This window comes from Haliotis cracherodii, unplaced genomic scaffold (genome assembly GCF_022045235.1).
Source record: "Haliotis cracherodii isolate W230 unplaced genomic scaffold, xgHalCrac1.p SCAF_10, whole genome shotgun sequence".
In the NCBI taxonomy this organism is placed as follows: Eukaryota; Metazoa; Mollusca; class Gastropoda; order Lepetellida; family Haliotidae; genus Haliotis; species Haliotis cracherodii.
This window is the reverse complement of record NW_027266265.1, coordinates 2235944-2256539: the sequence shown is the minus strand read 5'-3', so window position 1 is coordinate 2256539 and position 20596 is coordinate 2235944. Positions and strand designations below refer to the sequence as shown.

The 20596-nt window shown below is 41.3% G+C and overlaps 1 protein-coding gene across 1 annotated transcript in view; it reads left to right on the top strand.

The window, feature by feature from the left end:
• LOC139445015 (uncharacterized) overlaps positions 1 to 20385 on the top strand; it is a 28463-nt gene extending 8078 nt beyond the window's left edge. Inside the window, exons 2-4 of the mRNA XM_071226076.1 lie at positions 6494 to 7180; positions 15634 to 16524; positions 20047 to 20385. Of these exons, the coding sequence (XP_071082177.1) occupies positions 6494 to 7180; positions 15634 to 16524; positions 20047 to 20330 (1862 nt within the window). The 3' untranslated portion in view covers positions 20331 to 20385. The remainder of the gene's footprint in view (positions 1 to 6493; positions 7181 to 15633; positions 16525 to 20046) is intronic.
• Positions 20386 to 20596: the final 211 nt, after the last annotated feature.

Below are 20596 nucleotides of genomic sequence, written 5' to 3'. Positions count from 1 at the left end.
TATGTCGGAAAGTTCACTTCGGCGTTCGTGTTTGCGTATTTTCCAAAACATTCGAAACGAGTGTAGGGTTATCGGAGACGTTTTGGAATGATCATTGGTGATTTGATAAAAGACAGTTACCCGTCATCACTAATATGCTATTTTTGAAATTCATTTCTCCGAGTAAATATCCAAAATTTAGATTTCAAAACATGCTCTAAATAACGCCGTGAGTGGTGATTTAGTAATGTGTAAAGAATTGCGACATTTACGATGTACCTAATTTTCAGAGGTCATTTTCATTACTTTTACTTGGCCTAAAATGCAAGTGGATGATATCACAGAACGGGGAATTCCCCACGTTATTTAAAACCGTGAAGTGTATTTGTGTGGGTGATGTATTTTCAAAGTGAGGGTTGTAGAGGAGGGACATATATGTCTCTGTGACATCCGGGGGGTTAAGTGTCGGCAAACACATTGATGATTGTGGAAACGGGAAATTTAGTAATTTAGCAGAGACTGGAAAAAGAACAAATGTTTATCCAATTGATGAAACCCAAATTGAACTCTAGAATGTATTAATATATTTGTCATTTCAATTAAGAATTGACCTTCACTTTGTGTGAGTTCATTGGAGTATGAACCTTCATAGAGTGAGGGCCAAACTGTATGAACGTCGGAGTCAATTCTTATTATTTTTTCATCACAGTTTCTTACCTCAGACGATGTAGGCCAAGATCTAAACACTATTTCATTTACATACGTGTGACTTCATGTTTACACTGACAGCCATACAACAACCAGCTATATCGCGGAGTAAAATAGTTCCTCAAAAAGAGAGGTGACATGGGCGTATGGATGCACAACATGCTCTTAAGAAACATCTTAAGCAGCACATGTGTTCAAATCATATCCTCATTAGATGAGAAAGGTCTGTAAAGAACTACCTGAGTAAGTCAGTCACAATGACAGCGCGTCGTAATACATTTACATTAAGTACAAGACGTCAAAATGGCAGACACGATAAACGTGACGGGAGAGATTTCAGAAGTTGTTAATGAACGTGTGGCGGTTACATGTGTACGTCATCATTGATCAACTGGCCGATCATTGAAAGATGAATAAAGATGCGTCAAACAGACACTAAGGTAAATTCATAGATTGCTGGAGACGGTCAGTGTCAGCCTTGGCACGGATCATGTCGACACTACGATAGTTTAGATGTTCATTAGGATAGGCCGCAGCGAGGATATTCGTGAACAATCATGCAGTCACACTCTCTGACATTTCTCAATGTATACTGAAACGCTGAGACCAAGAATAAAGGTTCTAGATGATCAGAACGAACGCTTATGTGTGTTTTCGTGCTAAGGAATTCCCAGGGGTTTCCCCAGGAATGTGGAAGTAGTCCGTCAGTTTTTACGTCATTTCAAGAACACGGTCTCGTGAAAAACGTATGAACGTCAAAATGTGTCGTTCATACACTTATGAACGTCAATTTCACGGTCATGTGACCGACCTCTCGTCCAATGAAAAAGTCGTATATCGTGTATACTTCAAATTAAAAAAATATTATATAATGAACCGCAAAAGAAAAGTCACCCTAAGTAACATTGCGTGAAAAGTTGTCTGGGTACTTTTTGTCAAAGTTTCTAATATTTAACATTATCTTGTCCGGAAAAATGAAATTTGATGATAAAAAACAAAGCAGATGACGGGTCAACGGCCATGGTAACTAGATGCACTTGGGTTTCTTGCAAATTGAAATGCATATGCGTTCCCCCATTTCTTGCCCTATAAAAATCCACCCAGATCGGATAACATTCGTTCATTATTGAATTGCTACCACATGCCAAGATTGACAAGAAATCAGTGACGCCAAACCTTTGGACGATTGCAAGCTGTACAAACCGCCCGGCAATAGCCAGTGCATTTCAAGTCCACGGAAGGACCAGGCACCAGCAACGGTACCAAACCACCAACACATGGCCGACCACGTAGTGTAAGACCAAGGGTCACTACCCGACGTCAGGATCGTGCAACAGCATCTTCAACATCGCTTTGTTTCCGCTGCGGAAACTGCTCGACAGACCATGGCGACACATTAGTGCAGACATCGTGCGTCGACGATTGACGAACAGACACCTCCACTGTCACAGGCCACACTGAGGACCCATTCTGACACCACCAGCTGTGGAGAAGAGTCCTCTTCTCAGACGAGAGCCATTACTGTATCTCAACAGCAGATGGCAGAGAGAGGGAGAGAGAGAGTCTGGCGACGCCATGGGAGAACGTTCTTCGGATGCTTGTGTTGTTGAGAGAGACTCGTGGGGTGGTCCGAGCATCATTGTGTGAGGTGGAATTGGTCTTGCACAGAGGGTCGGCCCTGTGGTCTTCCAGAACATCGGTCCAGGGAGAGACAAAGGTGTCACGGCAGCTCGGTACATTGATCAAGTCTTCAGACCACACACCACACCTCATTTGGAACGTCGCCGCAACCACGAGTTTCAGCATGATAACGCCCGTGCCCACACTGCGAGAGCAACAAGAGACTTCCTCCAGCAGAATGGCATCAGAACCATGCAGTGGCCTGCCCTCAGTCCCGATTTAAATCCAATTGAGCACCTGTGGGACGAAATTCAGAGACGGCTGAATGACGTCCGACCAAGGCCGACAAGTGCAGCTGAACTGCGTCAGGCGTCCCTAAGATTGTGGGCTCAGGTGTCTATGGCCCTCATCAACCGCCTCATCCATTCCATGTATCGACGTTGCACGGCAGTCATCAATACACATGGCGGACACACGAGATACTGACTTGTGATGCCATTTTCTCAGAGACTAGTGTTGTGTTTCACTTTAAGAACATCACTTCAGGCTTTCTTCCCATATCAGGCTGACACGCCGTGATACACATGTAACTGTAATAATGTTCAATGCGGCGATAAACCAATCTCAACCACTCTTTATCATGCAAAGAAACTATAGTGTTTGCGTAGAATGTTCTTTTGATCACCTAAAGTTCTACCGTGATGAAACATTATCAAGCGAAATCTATCACAATCGATATTCTTAAACAATGCACATTCGACGACCTAATTCAATCATCATGTTGTGACAACCGCATGGAAATGTGCTGATGCTTTCTCTGTACTCTCAGTTTGAAAGGCCTAGGGCATTTTTCAACATCAAAAGCATAAGAAGATTACGGGGGTAATCGTGTCTTGAATTGTATGAAAGACGTTTACACCGTTGTAGATCTGGGTTGAATATATACTCGCTGCTTGAATTCAGACGACGTTTTGTCGTCAACTTTCAGTGCAATCGATTGCCAAAGCAATAGTTAATTAACACATCTTTAGGTGTGTAACCCATGAAGAATAACTGACTATACGATATTTATCTGGAAATATCCATAGATACCTAGATTACAGATTCATATATACTGAACAACAAAAGTTCCTGTGACATTGAATAAGATTTAATGCAAAGCTATATGTTTTTACCAAATCTGAAACAATTTCGGTTTGCAACAGATAAAAGACTCCTGTAAGTGTTCAAATGGTTTAATTTGCCATACTGACTTCAGAAAATGCGTGACATCATAAAAAAACATGAACATTCCAAAATGTCAATTTACAAATCAATAGCGTATGTGTCCATCTCTGGTTTCGATGCAAACAACACATCTTCATCTCATGGAATGGACCAGGCGTCGCACAAAGTCCTGTGGGATATCTGTCCATATCTGCTGGAGCATGTTTCAAAGTTCCTTGAGTGTCTGCGGAACACGTGGCTGACGTCGAAGGCGCCGATCCATCTCATCCCATATGTGCTCGAATGGTGAGAGATCAGGGAGCGAGCCGTCCAGGGGATGACATTCACGTTGTTTTGTTGAAGAGATTCCTGAACAAGTCGAGCATATGAGGCCGGGCGTTGTCATGTTGAAAGGTAATGCCTGGGCCATGGCGACACAAAAACGGTAGAACAACAGGGCCGATGATCTCGTCGCGGTTGCGCTGTCGATTGAGATTTCCCTCTACCACTATCAAACGGGTCCTCTGTCTTGCTGTATTCCCACCCTATACCATGACGCTGACGCCCCCGAACCGATCTTCTTCCATGACACAATGAGTGAAGTAACGTTCAGCTCGACGCCGGTACACTCGAATCCGTCCATCGCTGTGGCTAAGGTGAAAACGAGACTCGTCAGTGAATAGGACTTGTCCCAAGTGCATGGCCATCCAGCGTAGACGCTGTCTGCACCACTGTAGACGTGTTTGACGGTGGTTTCCTGTCAAAATGGGACGTCTGGCGGGTCTTCTGGCGACAATCCCTGCACATTTGAGGCGACGACGTACGGTTTGTGAAGATAGTCGTCGAAGGCCAGGGATGCTTCTTGCGGTCACTGTTGCTAGCTTGAATCGATTTCGTAGGTGTGTTGTACGAATCCAGTTGTCTTGTCGATTATTGGTTACGCGTGGCCTGCCACTGCGAAGTTGGTCTCTGACTGCATTCGTCTGTTGCCAACGTTGCCATAAACACCAAATGGTGTTTCTGCAGACTTTAAAATGTCTTGAAACATCACGTTTGACTCGATTCTGCTTCAAGCATACCATTGGGTCGCAGACGCTCATTTTCGGACAGGCGTGGCATTTCGTAATGTTGAATAATTGCGTAATTTTGTTGTTTTTCTGAGTTGTTGTTGTCAGCACAATGCTAAACAATGCATAGGGAATCCCGTTAACGAACATGTTTTTATACCCATTCTTGGGTAGTGAAATGCCTGGGGCTTGCATAAAAGTCAACTTTTGCATGGAATGCATGCTTTTATGTAGCAGTTGCGTTTTTTGTGACTTGATTCCATACATGTACTAGAATATTGAAAACCAAACTTTACTTGTTTGAAAAATACACTAAAATATTGGTGTCACAGGAACTTTTGTTGTTGAGTATAGATATGTGTTTTGATTTTCCTCTATTCAGAGATTTTTTTTATTTCTATATTCGAGCAGACTTCGTTAACTCCAATCACAGGGAGCACTCGAACCATTGTCGAAACAAGCAGACTACCGATATAGACCCAAATGCCGATTTTGATTCTGTCTGAGCCATACAGTACCATTGATTGCCTTTCATAACGAAATGACAGGACCGGTCGACTGTCAACGACTGTAACCGTGACTTCTGTTAGACTAGGGTTAGAGTAGTGTCTCTTGGATAAAGGGCAGTTACTCTATCGGACAGACCAGTTGGTGGCCGCGAAAGGCTGATGTCAGCACGATGCTAAGCTGTGAAGTTGGAGGCTAGTTTCGTTATCTGTTTGAGATTTTGTGAATTATGCACATGCCTAAAATATTTAATTAATGACCAAATATCAAAAGGTCTTAACAAATATTATTATTATATACTTCAGAGTGAAATACAGAGTTTTGTGAAGTTGAGAAAAGTGATATTTTCATTGCAGTGAACATAACACTTGACATTTCACAGCAGTAAACCTAACACTTTGGCGGACCTATTGTCAAACACGTGTTGCATTCCATTAAATTGTCTCCCTTTATCACAAGTGTCCAGCCCGTACACAACCTACGTCATATTTACGTTAGTTCCACATTGACAAGGCAAAATAATGACAGATGGTCATTGATGGAGTTAATATCATTTCCTTGTCGTTTGTTATTCTCTTAAAAAAGTTTCGTTATTAACTGTAAATTTCTCATTTCGCAAAGTGGCATTTGTGTTACTTGACCAGCATGTATTCTTTCGCTTCCAACAGTGGTCTCGCAGTTTCCAAGGATAATTTTTGTTATAGTTGAATATGTATATAATGATATCTATATGCATGATACAGAATGTTCGTGACTCTTAATATTGGTTGTTACTTTTATATATATTTTTGAAGAATACAGAATGTTCGTGACCCTTAATATTGGTTGTTACTTTTATATATATTTTTGAAGATTTTGCAAACTCGAAACTATCTTTTGGTCGCAAAAACAAAGGGGGGCGAACTGTCCCTGTATATAAGGTAGGGAAGATTACGTTTCAAGATTTACATTTGGAATCTAATAATTTAGGTTTCCGGTAGACAACTACACAAAAACTATATGATAAATAGGATATTCAATGTGTCGAGTGAAGTATCATTATTTTCTCTTGTCAATTCGTATCTAATAAAATAATTATATCAAAACATGTTAACATTGTGTCGTCTTTTAATTAACCAGTCACTATATCTTTATTATTACAACAGTTATTATTTCAAGTCTGAAAATTGAATTTTGAAGAAAATTAGTCCGACTGTTTGATGACAAGTATCTCTTTAATAAATAAGCATTAAAGCCTGGGCATTGTGTTCCCGTGTCCCGTTTTAAAACATAATGAGAAGTACAAATTTTCAGCCATACGGTCCCTTATATCATGTCTGGTCACATATTATAAAACGAAAGACTCGGTCATGCACGAACACACATCTCATCCTCCCCAATTGTGCCCATGTTTTTGTTTGTTGCAGTACTTCAGTGGCACAGCGTATTGTGTTACAGCAACGCAAAGCGCGCATGGCAGCTTGGGGATACGGCCGGGGCCCATGAACAGTCGTCAGATGATGCCATATACCCTAAACTAACCGACCCCATAAAGGTTGGGTCCGGCCATACCTCGCTGAACTATAAAGCTTTCAGTTTTGATGGACTAACTGATTATGTTCAGGTCGGCATGAGTAACAACGACCAGTTCAAAATATTCTCTTTATTCATGCTTGTATATCCTACAACAATCTCAGGAACACTCGCGCATTACAAATACAGTTCAGGGGGACAGGATGGAATTGACGAGATTGTTATCAGCATTAACAGTAGTGCGGTCACATTTCAAACGACTTATAACAGTTTCAGCTGGACTTTCACTCACCCCACAGCAATCACTGTGAATGCGTGGCACTGTGTTGTATTCAAGAGGGATATGGACAGAGGGACGGTTGCACTGGACCTTGATGGTGAACCCAGCACCCACAGTGCTGCTGTTAAAGATACGGTTGAATATCTTGGCACCCCAGGGGAATTGTGGCTGGGGCGAGACATTAACAGTGGTAATTTCTTCACAGGTAAAATGACGTGTGTGTTGTTCTATGACTTCGTGTTTGAAAATAGTGAGAAACCAGAAGCCTACGAGGAGTGCAATGGACTTACCCAATCACCAGGTGAGTTGTAGCCACCGTACAATCCTCCAATTTTGTTATAATAATGCTCATTTATTCGACTGGTTTCTAATTATTATTTCTAGGGTATCGAAGATCAAATTTCTGTGAAGTTATAGTGTGACTGAATTTGAATATGATATGACACTGGCAAATTTTCAACAATATTGCGACCATAACAGATCAAAAGGGATTGAGTTTTGTTTACGGCGGGTTTAGCAGTGTTCAGGCATTAAGACAAGAAAATGGTCCACAATTGTTTTGCCCGAATCCGGAGATAACCCTCTCCATGACAGAAACGGTAACATTATTATCAATCATTAAACGTGGGCTCTTCCCAAAGAAATAGTGTGCTGTCTTCAGAATATTCTTTTCTTTCAACGAAAAACCAGAGAAAACACTGTGTGTGGAGAGACTGCCGCGCTTAAATCTTCTGACAAAATATACTGAACCGCAAAAGAAACGTCACCATGGATAGATATTTAAGAAACCTTATTTGTCCAAACATTGTAAACATACTTTGAGACATATTAAAAAGAGGAAACTTGGCAAAACTGATCATCAAGGTTGAAAGTATCTGAGAAAATGGTATCACAAGTCATTATCTCGTGTGTCCGCAATGTGCATTGATGACTGCCGTGCAACGTCGAATACGTTGATGAAGGCCATAGGCACTTGAGCCCACACTCTGAGGAACGCCTGACGCAGTTAAGCTGCAGTTGTCGGCCTTGGTCGGACGTCATTCAGCCGTCTTTGAATATCGTCCCCAAGGTGCTCAATGGGATTTAAATCGGGACTGAGGGGCAGGTCACTGCATGTTTCTGATGCCATTCTTCTGGAGAAAGTCTCTAGTTGCTTTTGCAGTGCGGGCACGGGCGTTATCATGCTGAAACTCGTGGTTGCGGCGACGTGCCAAATGAAGTGTGGCGTGTGGTCTCAAGGCTTGATCAATGTGCAAAGCTGCCGTGACACCATTGTCTCTCCCTGGACCGATGTTCTGAAAGACCACAGCGCCGACCCTCTGTGCAAGACCAATTCCACCCCACACCATGATGCTCGGACCACCCCACGAGTCTCTCTCAACAACACAAGCATTCGAATAACGTTATCTACGGCGTCGCCATGCAGACGCTCCGTCATCTGCTCCTGAGATGCTTTAACGGCTCTCGTCTGAAAAGAGGACTCTTCTCCACTGCTGGTGGCGCCAATGCTGGTGCCCACTGAAGACGGTCCCGGCGATGACGTGGTGTCAGAATGGGTCCTCAGTGTGGCCTGTGACAGTGGAGGTGTCTGCTCGTCAATCGTCGACGCACCGTGTCTGCACTAATGTGTCGCTAGTGTGTCGCCATGGTCTGTCGAGCAGTTTCCGCAGCGGTAACAAAGCGATGTTGAAGATGCTGTCACAAAATCTGACGATCCTGACGTCGGGTGTTGACCCTTGGTCTTTAACTACGTGGTCGATCATCTGTAGTGTTGGTGGTCTGGTCCAGTTGCTTGAGCCTGAAAATGGTCCTTACATGGAAATGCATTGGCTGCTTGCTGGGCGGTTTGTACAGGTTGCAATCGTCCAAGAGTTTGGTGTCGCTGATTTCTTGTAAATCTTGGCATGTGGTAGCAATTTTATAACGAATGAATGTTATCCGATCTGGGAGAACGCATATGCATTTCAATTTGTACGGAACTCACGTGCATCGGGTTACAAAGCCGTTGCCGTGATGCGTTTGGGCGATCGGTTTAAATTGTCATCTTCTTTGTTTTTTTATCAGGTAATGTTAAATTTTAGAAACTTTGACAAAAAGTACCCAGATATTGAAATGACAACTTTTCATGCAATATTACTTGGGGTGACGTTTCTTTTGCCGTTCAGTATATTTAAGGCAAACTATAATATAAAGATATAACAATAGTGTGCCGATTGGGAAGTCACTTTTCTCGTTAAAACAGTGTTACAAATGAGACAACATGGTATTGTTATAAAAAACACAATAATGTCATAACACAAGTTATAAACAATGTCATTAACACAAGCTATGTTATTTTCACAAATCAAGCGATAATAAGAACATTTAAAGTCTCCTAACTTTTTATTCCACGATAAGATATTCTTAGACATCATTTGACGTCTCCAACTTAATGACCTCACAGTCAGATCCAACTCCTGAAATGAAATATCCATGTATCGCGTGTAATATTCACCTGAACGTGTAGCTTCGTAATCAATTCGTTACCTTCAAGCAATATGATTCAAAACATGTTCTTTAGTTACAATCGTGAATGTATGTATCACTGCTAACATGCTACATCTATGAAGAAATGGGAGAGGGTACGGGCACAGTTATGTCACTGAAGCGTGCCAGAATATACTGATGTTGGGATCGAATCCCAGATTCATCCTGATCACATTTCTAATATAACCCTGCACCACCTCGGATTTTCCCGTTATCTGCCACTGAAATACAGGCATTGAACCAAACTCACTCACTGAGATATTAAATAGGGGTTTAAAATGGTTAGAAGGTAACTGAGTTCAGGTTTTCAAATGAAGCTAGTTGATGTCGAATTATCTAACAAACGCATGCCATGTCGTTGTCGTTTCATTTGATGTGGCAACACTGCAGACTCTAGTTGTTGTTTATCACAGTTATTGTCTGTCTACAGTCGACTCCGTTTTGACAATTTTTGAATTTGAAAAACACAGTTATTGATTGAAGGAATTAGTGGAAGTCTGTTTGTTACAAAAGATGCCTCATGTCGTGTCATAATTCATTTGGAGTCACGTTCATGTGACAGGTCCGTCTATGTCAGGTCCGTCTATGTAATTTCTCCTGAGTCGGTCGATATGGAACCTGCGCTGGTTCCTCGCTGTTGACAACTGATTGTTGTCTGTGTCACAGAATGAAATAGAAGTACACTTGTAAAATGAATAATGACTTCCGTGCACTACTGAATATAGACCGTCTTCTTTATTCCACAAGGAATAATCGACATATATGTCCCTCTGATAGACAACACACAAACTCGCTACCTGGTTTCCTAACGAAGCGGTCAGCAATATTTCAACTCAATGACGGCCGCCAGTAAATAATCGCGTCTGGACCAGTCAATTCGTAGATTGATTATTGATCCATGCCGACGGGGTACCATGACACCTGTCAACCTGTTCACTGAACCTGACCACCAATTCCACGAAGTCGGCTCTTACGACCAGCATAGGTTGAATAGAACCTGTGGATGTAGTGTGAGGTGACCTAATGAATCGTGTGGTCAGATTCGGTGAAGATCCAGAAGCCTATATATAGCTGGACTGGTGCCAGGTAGGGCGCTAAATAAAAATATTCAAACGTTCCCGTGACCGGGAACATATCTGCCCAGTGCTTGGGACTTATTCCTTTGATTATCGTCTGTGCTAATTATCAGCTGGCTTTCATTTGTCCATTGCCATTTCCATTCTATTACCTATCAGTGCTAATTACCCCCGGCCTCCCGTTTGTTCATTGTTCATAACCTAGTATCAATCAGTAATAATCTAAATCCTGGCTTCCATTGCTAATTACATATCTTCGCCAATTCATCACCTTTGTAATCGTATTACTTTTGTAGCATTTATTCACCTGATGAAACGTTGTGTTACTCACAACAAATAAGTTGATGTCCATAAATTGTTTTCTTTATCCAAATGTTTGAAATTTCCCCGAAAAGATCCCCTGGTAGCGTTGTGACATCCTAGTACTTCAAGAACTTCATCAGATCTAACTGTGACGGTTCGGACTGCCTGATCAACTGATTTAGTGTATTGTCAATAATTACTGTGTGCTTTCTGGCAATATCTACATCTCCGCATGGCAAGGATTCTACTTCAATTGCGAAACGATAGTTCTCACAAGGCTCTTTGACAGGAATTATGGACAGACCATCAGCATTTTGGTGTTTTGCTTCAGGCCTGTTATCCAATGTAATGTCGCATTCACTTAGTTCTTCGAGCCACCTCGCTATTTGCCCTACTGGGACTTTGAAGTTAAGCAAACATTGCAGACTACTGTGATCCGTTCGTGCAGCAAAAGGATGACCTAACAGGTAATGTCGACTAACTTTTTACGATCTTCCTCTCTGATCTTTATCTGGCAGTAAGGAGAGTCGTTGAGGCATTCGTTTATCAGTGGTAGCAGAAAATCGTCCTTCAAACAGATTGAAGTTAGTGCATGTAGTCCATGTACCAGCGTACGCCCCTACCTCGCTTGCGTATGAGCACAAGACTTTGTGCTGAAAACCATTAGGGGAAGAGGTTTGGGTGACGCCTTCCTTCAGCATCCTCTGTTGAATCAGCTCGGCATTTCCTGTATCAATGTTGTGTTCCAGTGCTGTGAAGTTGCCTAAGTCTCAATCATCCTAAATTGATATGAAGTTCAGCCAACTTCTTCTGATCTGGTATTTTGAGATTGACAGAAGAGCGATGGTACAAATCTTCAAATGGGGAGGTGGATCTGGGCATGGCGTTGGATTGGTATCTTTAGCGTCCCTGTCTGACTACACAAACCCGTCGTGTTGGTTGATGATTTCACTTTGATTCGGCTCAGGCAGATTGCTTCCATCCCCAAGGCCAGGCTTATCTACTACACTTCATATAGTTTAGCAGGGGTCTCGGATGGATTCACCATCTAGAGCACAATTTAATATTCTGACGGAGTTTGGTGGAATGCTGACCATTGATGGAAGGCTGATCCGACATTGTGCTGGACCTCACCTGGCCTTTATCATCATTGGCACTTCTCTTCTTCCTATGATTAACAGATGATAATCCAGGTTATTACTGTTGCAATAGTCTGATCCTAGTAGCACGTCATCGTCTTTAGGTGATGCACATTTGGGCAACTGATAGGTTTTCCCCTTGATTCTAAGTCCTGCCACATCAGTGATGAAACCTGACTTCAGGCTTTCCAATGCCTTCTTGTTGCCCAGTGTTGGTTGGATGCAAGTGCCGGAAATTTGGAAGTATGGGTTGGTTAGAGCTTGGTATTAGAATTTCCGGTCTTGACTTCCCAAGGCTCATTCTTGGGACTTGGGGAACTGGTTGGGTATTGACTGGTGGTACAATGCTCCTTTCTTCGAAGTTCAAGGAACTTCAATAATGGAGTTTAAATCTGCCTCATCTCAATTAACTGTTAAGAGTTTTGATTGGGCGTCCATTTACGGATGATTTCCTCCGAATTTTGCTTATGGTGCCATGTTCATGTCTGCCATTTTCCTAAGTTCCGCCTCCTCGCCTATTAACTGATTAACCCATTACATCATGCATCTTTCTGCGCTTTGAGCTCCTCTTTTAGCCAAAAGATATCCTCTTCTACTCTAAGTCTCTGCTGATGTGGGGTCACGGGTGGCCAAGTCGGCTAAGGCGCCGCGATTCGCTTTGCAGAGGTGCGTCCCTTGGCCACGCCTGAAACCTATGATTGTGGGTTCGAATCCCGGTTCGCCCCGATTATGTTTCTAGGTTTGTCAGCACCATACCCGTGCTCGTGGGTTTCACCGAAGTGGTAAACGTCTGTGACCTGCATCACTTCGGGCTATCCTCCCACATTAAGCTGACACGTCGTGATGTAACTGGAATACTGTTAAAAGCGGCGTTAAACCCAACTCACTCACTCACACTCTGCTGATGTTCAAAGAAACCGCTGTTGAAATTTGTGGTACTCGTCTGCCCTGCATAGTTGCAGCAGGGCTTGCACCAGGCCTCTTCCCTGCCATAAGCATCTTACAAGGCATGATGGCGTTCTTGTTCTTGTGTGTATGCATCCTCTTCAGCTCTTCTCAGCACTTGCATTTCTGACTGGAGTTGTCCCCTTCTTGATACAGCCTCTTCCGGTATACCAGCTCCCATTTCCCTGGAATATTGAACACTGTTCGGGGAGGTTCCCAAATAATCCACTCTCCTTCCTTTTCAAATGAAACAGTGGGATGTGATTCACTGGGTAGTGACGAATAAGCACTGGGGAAATGGAGAGTCGTAGATGCTGTAACAACTGATGTTAAACGGTGTTATCATTGGAGGTCTTTTCCCGGAAAATGAGTCTTTGTTGTTGTGGCGAAAAACCAAGAACGCTCCATGGTTGTTATGGTGTAGAATGATATCTCTGACACACTGGAAAAGACCAGGTGGGTGACGTAACTGATCGATTCCGATGGTGTGGAGGCATATCTTTCGTATGCTGTCTATAGGTTATTATTTATCAACGAAGACACACGAACAATCGGGATATACGTTGATGTGGCTGCTGTTTCACAAGCACTGGATAGCCTCGGCTGGCCTTCTGGACATCACCGTCCACTACACCACCATGCGAGTTTTAATGTCTGAAATATGCAGATTTTCTTTGTGGGCATAAGCATATCATCTTTTACTTCAAGTTGTTTATAGTACCATGTGTGCAGGTTATACATTGCCTTACAAAGAAAGGTTATTTATAGTGTCACTATGCCGTTCAAATATCAGCTAGTATTCCGTTCTCTCAGAATGTCGTATAAGAAAACATAGTTAAACACAGTTATCGTTTTACGCTTAAAAACATGAAAAAATTCGGTTCATGCGCAAAACCAAATATTGGACCTTTTATCAATATCTGCTTCTCCATTACAGTATATTTTACATGCTGCACCCAACACTCTACGTGTTGAGTCCCAAGTTGAAATGCGAAAGTCAACCTAGAAATCGATATGTAAAGCACTATAATGTGAAATGAGTAAATGTCCATATAAGATCAATGAATACTTAAGAAATTATATTACAACATAGTGCATGAGGTTTACAGTCAGTGCTATCACGGATGTCCAGTTTTTGTCACAGTCGAATTTCTTGAGTAAGGTACCTCATCCATTCTTAAATCTAGGATTCTGTGTTGTACGCAAGCGATAAGTCTTCTGATAGGTATCCCGTCCGGAGTGGGCAAGAAGATACGACGTTAGTCAGTTCGTGGAGGGCCCTGAATCGCCCTCGTCTCACTTCCACAGAGGTACAGCGATCCTTCAAGAAACTCGAAGTATACTTGTAGTATATCTGCACCCCTGGTTAGGTAACACTAATGTATAAAGCCGAACAACTCAGGAACTCTAGCTGTCGCAGACCGTCAATAAAATCAAAAGAAACAAAAGCACTTGAATTGTTACGATCGCTTCAATGAGCTGCCACCAACACTCGTCGGAAATGAGTTACTACTCATTTACTCATCAGTTACTCGTACAGAAAATAAAGGTTTAGCGCAGCACCAGATGTTTGGTGTGGGAACTTATACAAATTGACTGCACATATGAATGTGTGACGGCTGATCACAGACTGAACAGCATGCCATATATGCAGAGAACTCTATCCTCTATATCAAGGAATAGCGTCGTGATCAAGGAATGACTGGCACCAGTCAACGGACGAAATGACAAGATGGATCCCACATTTAGAAATATAAGCCCACTTGGCGTGTCGGGCATGTCGCAGTGCTAGTTTCTTTTCATTGTGGTGTTGTATGCGGAGATGCAACTCGTCAATGAGCGTTCCATTGAGTTCATAGCTGGCGATTGTGGTGCCACTGTACACTGTGGTTCCAAACAGACAGAACGGTTACACCTGCTGAAAGCGATCACAGGAATCTGACGCTAAATAATGAAATGTACATATCTTTATCATCAAGCACCCATCCCGTGTATACACACCAAAGGAGCACACAACCTGCAGCCACTAGTGATTCTGCTAGCGAGTCCAACCACATTGTTCCTTTGTGAATCAGTTAAATGCGTTCGGGGAAAATGTGACAATCATGAATTATTTTTACACACTCATGTAATACCTATTACATCTAAGACTACATACACCCCAGCTTATTACTGGATTCCTGGGTTTTAAAGGAATCTATAAAAACAGATATAATGTAGGGCCCAGCAAATCCTTTTCAAAACTACAAAGACTTAATGTGACACAAATCTAGCAAGGCCTAATTTCATAGTAGCAAACCAAACATGATACAGTTGTAATTAATCACACAAATAACTTAAAGTTATTGAATTTAATAACTTTTTTATTTTTCCGCCCATTGCACATCAATCCCTCATGATAAATTAAAAGTTAAATTACATTTTCAAATCAATATGGCTTGCACTTTCAAGAAGGAAGTTCGTATATGTGATAAATATTTAAATGATGTGGTCCATTTGTTAAAACTAAAAGTAACATCCACTCAGAAATATTCAGAAAGACCATTTTATGCGTGTGACTGGACTAACTGTCTGACAATATCATGACCGAAATAGATATAGATAAAACATGTTATGTTCTCATATCACTATCGATTATCACAAACTGTCGTCAAGATGCTCTGACAGTTTCATATTACCTTCAGAAATGAATTTGAAAACTGTTGCATTATGTAAATATCACTAAAAATACATGTAGTAAATGGGCTTTGTTTTTTCTGTTCTAGGGCCCAGTGACATCATCGATGTCGACACGATTGAAACTACAACCACAACTACAACTACGACCACAACGCCCACATCTACTACTACAATCCCCACAATAACCTCAACTTCAAATCCGACAACAACTCTAACCCCTTCAACAACAACAACAACTACGACCACAACACCTACAACTACAACTACAACTACAACTGTAACTACGACTAGTATCCAAGTCGTCCACCAACCAGTCACACTGTGGCGACTAGACAACACAACATTTGGTTACAGCATAAGTGGGACAGCACCACAATACCCTCTTCAGTCCGAGTGTGCCAGACTCGCCGATGGCTGTCCCGAGATCCCTTCCCGACAGTCTCTGATGCTTGATGGTGCTTCTGTCTCCTACTTAGACCTGAACGTGACTTTTGGGATCATGCAGAGCGATTTCCAGATCGCCCTCTTTGTAAAGCCGGGCATCCCGTCTTCAGGAACAATACTACACTACAGATACACTGGGACTGAAGCTGGCATTGCAGATGTGAAGCTGACTGTGAGATCGTCAAACGTGACCCTAACATTATGTGATTCCTCTTCGTGTTGTGACTCTCTGGATCACACGGTCGCTCTAACAGCAGATGTGTGGCACTTTGTCATCATTGAAAGCAATGTTAGTAACATTGGAATTGTCATTGGTGCCTCGTATGTGACACGTGTTTCCACGTGCGTCAAGGGATCCCCTAGCACAGCAGAGCCAGGACGCCTCCGTGTGGGCCAAGCTTTAAATGTACAAGACAGTCTCCGTGGCAGTATCACGTGCTTGGCAGTGTACGATTATATATCCAGTGGATCAGACAGGAAATTGGGCCATATTTCATTCTGTCAAAATCTCCTTCCGTCCCAGTCTATATTTGGTACGTATGTAACCCTCCACATTCTAACCACGGGTGATGAAAAGGTTGCATGAGTTGAGTTATGATCTCCATAAAAGAATCCCAAGATGGCTTACGCAATCATGTAGAATATTTTATGCCTTGATGCTGATCAAACACCTTCCTGTCCCTTGGCCTCTTGCAACAATGCACCACACTCAGCTATTTCTATGCCAGCTAAGTAGAACCGACTGAGAAAAGTAAAAATAGAAATAAATACAGTTTATTGTTAATTGGACACGTGGCATGTTCTGTTAACATTGTGTTGTGATTTTGTATTATTGTTTGGCTCTGTCGGAGGAAAACAAAAACACTGTACGTCGTCAAGAACCGACTCAAATATTGAAGCAATACTCTCATCAACCCCACACACCCCTTAAGGATATTCTGACCAACGTGCAACGGTCCCTTATAAGAACGGAAACATTAAGATATTACAAACCTAATACTCGATGTATTTTGAGTTAAAAACAGACTCGTGTATCCAAGTGTGATACACTTAGTGTTTCAGTAGGCTACATGGTATAAAGACTCTACCATGCTGTCAATAACAATAAACAGACCACATTTACATTACAATGTTGATATCACTGACGGATACGCCGGCCTTGGTGAGCTGTCAAAATGGATGTATTCGTCGTCGTCTACCATGTGTTGACATTTCATTTCTCAATCATTTATTAACGTTATTATTAGAAATTAAATTTAAACTAGTGATATGTTGTTGTTAACTTATTAAGTTCAGATGACACAACCTCAACCTTTTCCCATGTTTGTCAAAGGGAGCCTTAAAACATGTTCCTTGAAAGCTTTTCCCTTTAATAAAATAGCATTAAGTCTGGAGCCACAGATAATAAATTGATTGGACACGTCAATTAATCAAATGGAATTCTTTAGAACTACCGTGATGATTATAGGGGCTCTTGTTAGTGTTTCACAAAATCAATATACAAACTATGTTTCATGTTGATTAATTGTTTGTCATGAGGAACAAGAACTGAAATACCAGTCGATCGGTATTTGAAATCGAATCACGATAACAAAGCAACGGCAAAAACACATTAACCAACCATATAATTGGTTTGTCTTACTCTAGCTCTGTCACGTAAGTTCAATAATCTTGAACGCAACTGTAAACCCCATTTCCCCTCTCCTTCCCATCTGCGGATACACCAACCCAGCCTTTTTAAAGGCTAATCCTGCTCTGGCATAGCTGTTAAACGAACAGTCCTAAACTCATTGGTTAGATTAGTCGCAAGTTTGTTCAACGTGTTCTTATTTGTGAACAGCTTTCTTATATATTTTAATGCCTGTAGGTGTTTGCATAAAAGAGACAGTTATTCGCTCTGTGTTATCATAAACAAATAGTGCAAGTAGTGAATCCATAATCCTTAGTATCCCACAAGCGTATGAACGGCTTGAAGCTGAATAACATTTATTTGATTACCAACGAGGTTACGGAAAATTTGTCACGAGTGAAATTTCTAATAATTAATGAGAGACACATTGTCCGTAATCACGAGTACCAAGTGGGTTACTCTATTTATTACCCATTCTCATGCTTATAAATAAAGCGACAAAAATAAGGAATATCTGCTTAAAACAGTCGATAGTACGATTCCGACTATTAATCTTAAAATTTAAATCTGAACCCGTTATACACCTGATGTTATATATTTTATTACGTCATTACATTGCAAAGCGACCTCATTCAGTTTGTTTTGTTCAAACTGTCATTTTTACAGACCAGCAGTAACAATCTCCATCACACGCGACTGAGGTCAGATGAAGTAGATTTATATGTATATATGTAGACAGTAACTTCAGTAAAAAGCAGATCCACATCACGATTCCGTTTATGAAGGTATCATAGTAATTCATTCTCTCTATGTTTGGGACAAGGGATTCATTGCTGAAATAAAAAAATTAAAAGGCACGCATAAATTGCCAGACCAGTTAGTTGCATAAAATGATTTCATTTTTTGGGGAAATTGTGCTGTAGTGATATATGCAATGTCAGTCCTTTGAAAACAGTTATCGAAAGCATGTTAGAATTCCACTAATCTGAACATTATTGATCCTGGCACCACATTTTTGTATTTCCTTTATATAAAATATAAAAATATCAATTTGAATGTGTGTCCCAATAGGACGTTTTAAAACTGAATGAACCGTCATCTGAATAGTTTGAGACGAATTCCGGATGTTTCTGTCATATAACGGTCTACATTGTTTGAATACTGCATACCGCTGGTTGCCATGCTTGATTATGGCATAGAGTAAAAATATTGAAATTCCTTGTTCATTTTGCAACCGAATTATCGAGGAATGACTTGATAAATTTAAGTATGTGTCACTGCCAACTGGTTTTAAAACGACTTCTAAAGTGCGTGTACAACAATTATAAACCTATTCATTGGGATCGCTATTAAGTAAGAGACTTCTTTCTATAGGCATTAAAACCTATTGTTAAGTATTACTTTCCAGTCGGGTTAAATCTTATAAACAGGGACGTTGTAATGTCCCAGGGATATTATATAATATCCTGGGTATTTTATAAATATAACTTCCGTTCAGACTGTAACATGTAATGAAATGTAAAATCAAATTACAAATGTTTTCTCCATATTCCCGAGGATCGAACTCGCAACCTTCATATCAGTAGCCCAGTGAGTGTACCACGAGGCTACACTCACTGGTTTTTAGAATGTCCTTTTCAAGATCCGTTCGCAAGCAACAGATATTTACGCGCGTTTCCTAAGGTTCATGGAAAGTATGTTCGAAACAAAAATGTTGAAAAATGTTGTTTTAAGTTTCTTTTTTCGGTTTATAAGCATGGAAAAACACTTTCCCTCGGTTTTGGTAGACAGAGCATGCCCTGGGGGTCGGGAAAAACCGCGGGGGCTTCGACCCCTTGGTTTTTCCCTCTCCCCAGGGCATGGTCTGTCTACCAAAACCTCGTGAGCGTGTTTTCTCCAATACGTAACATACTGTTGACAGCATGGAAGATTCACAGTGAACTTGGCGCTTCCAAGTCCTAATTGTGTCTCAAAGGACACTGCACAGTTGTGTTTAGTCAAACTCACGGTATTGGAAACATACGAACTGGCTATGAATGAAATCTTTGGCGATTCCCATAAATAAATAAGCTATATTCCTCTTCAATACACATGTTTTGGCATACCAAAGAAATTGATTAAGAATACTTTCAATGTTTGGTGAGTAAATCCAACCACTTCAAAAGATGGGGAAAGGGGGGAGGTTAAAAAACAATCTACCCATTTTAGTTGTGTTATATTATGTTCAAAACGTAAATTTGTCCCTTCACATAAGGGTGCAGGTAATTAGGTGGAAGAGCCCGTCAGTTAGCCCTGTTCGAGGTTATTCAATTTACATCACAGATTACGAATTGATTTTAAGTTCAGCTCCAATAAGAGGTGAATTTTAGATTTGTCATCTTAGAAAAGAAATAAATGCATGTTCTTAAATTTTGCTCTTTTACAGATACCGAAGTATGCTTACAGACACCCACCATGCGGCATAAATATTATTCTCTGGAGCAGACAAATGTCGAACCGGATGTAAATGTGTCAGCCATAATGACGTCATCAACTACCAGTTTACGACAGTGCGGGAGTCTTTGTATTGCGACACAATACTGTCTCGCTTTTACACTAACCGGCTTTTCACATCAGAGACAGTGCAAGTTGTATGATTATGTAACACGAGACGACGGGCTTTGCACCAAAACTAATTTGAAGTACTATGTTATCAGATATATAGATTAAGCCAATAACGGAGACACATAATATGATTTGAAGGCGAGCAGGTGGGAAACCTGTTTCACTTAAACAAATTGCACCAGAATTTATGTCACCACAATGAATTCTACAAGGTCCCTAGATCAACATACTAAAAGTCCCAAGCAATCCTAGTTTGAGAAATATATCTAATTTGCATAATTCACTATGGCCACCAATAATGAATATATCTTCCATATTTCAGATGAGGTTCTATTGCGAATTAGCCATATTGTGTTTCTAAAACGATGCAT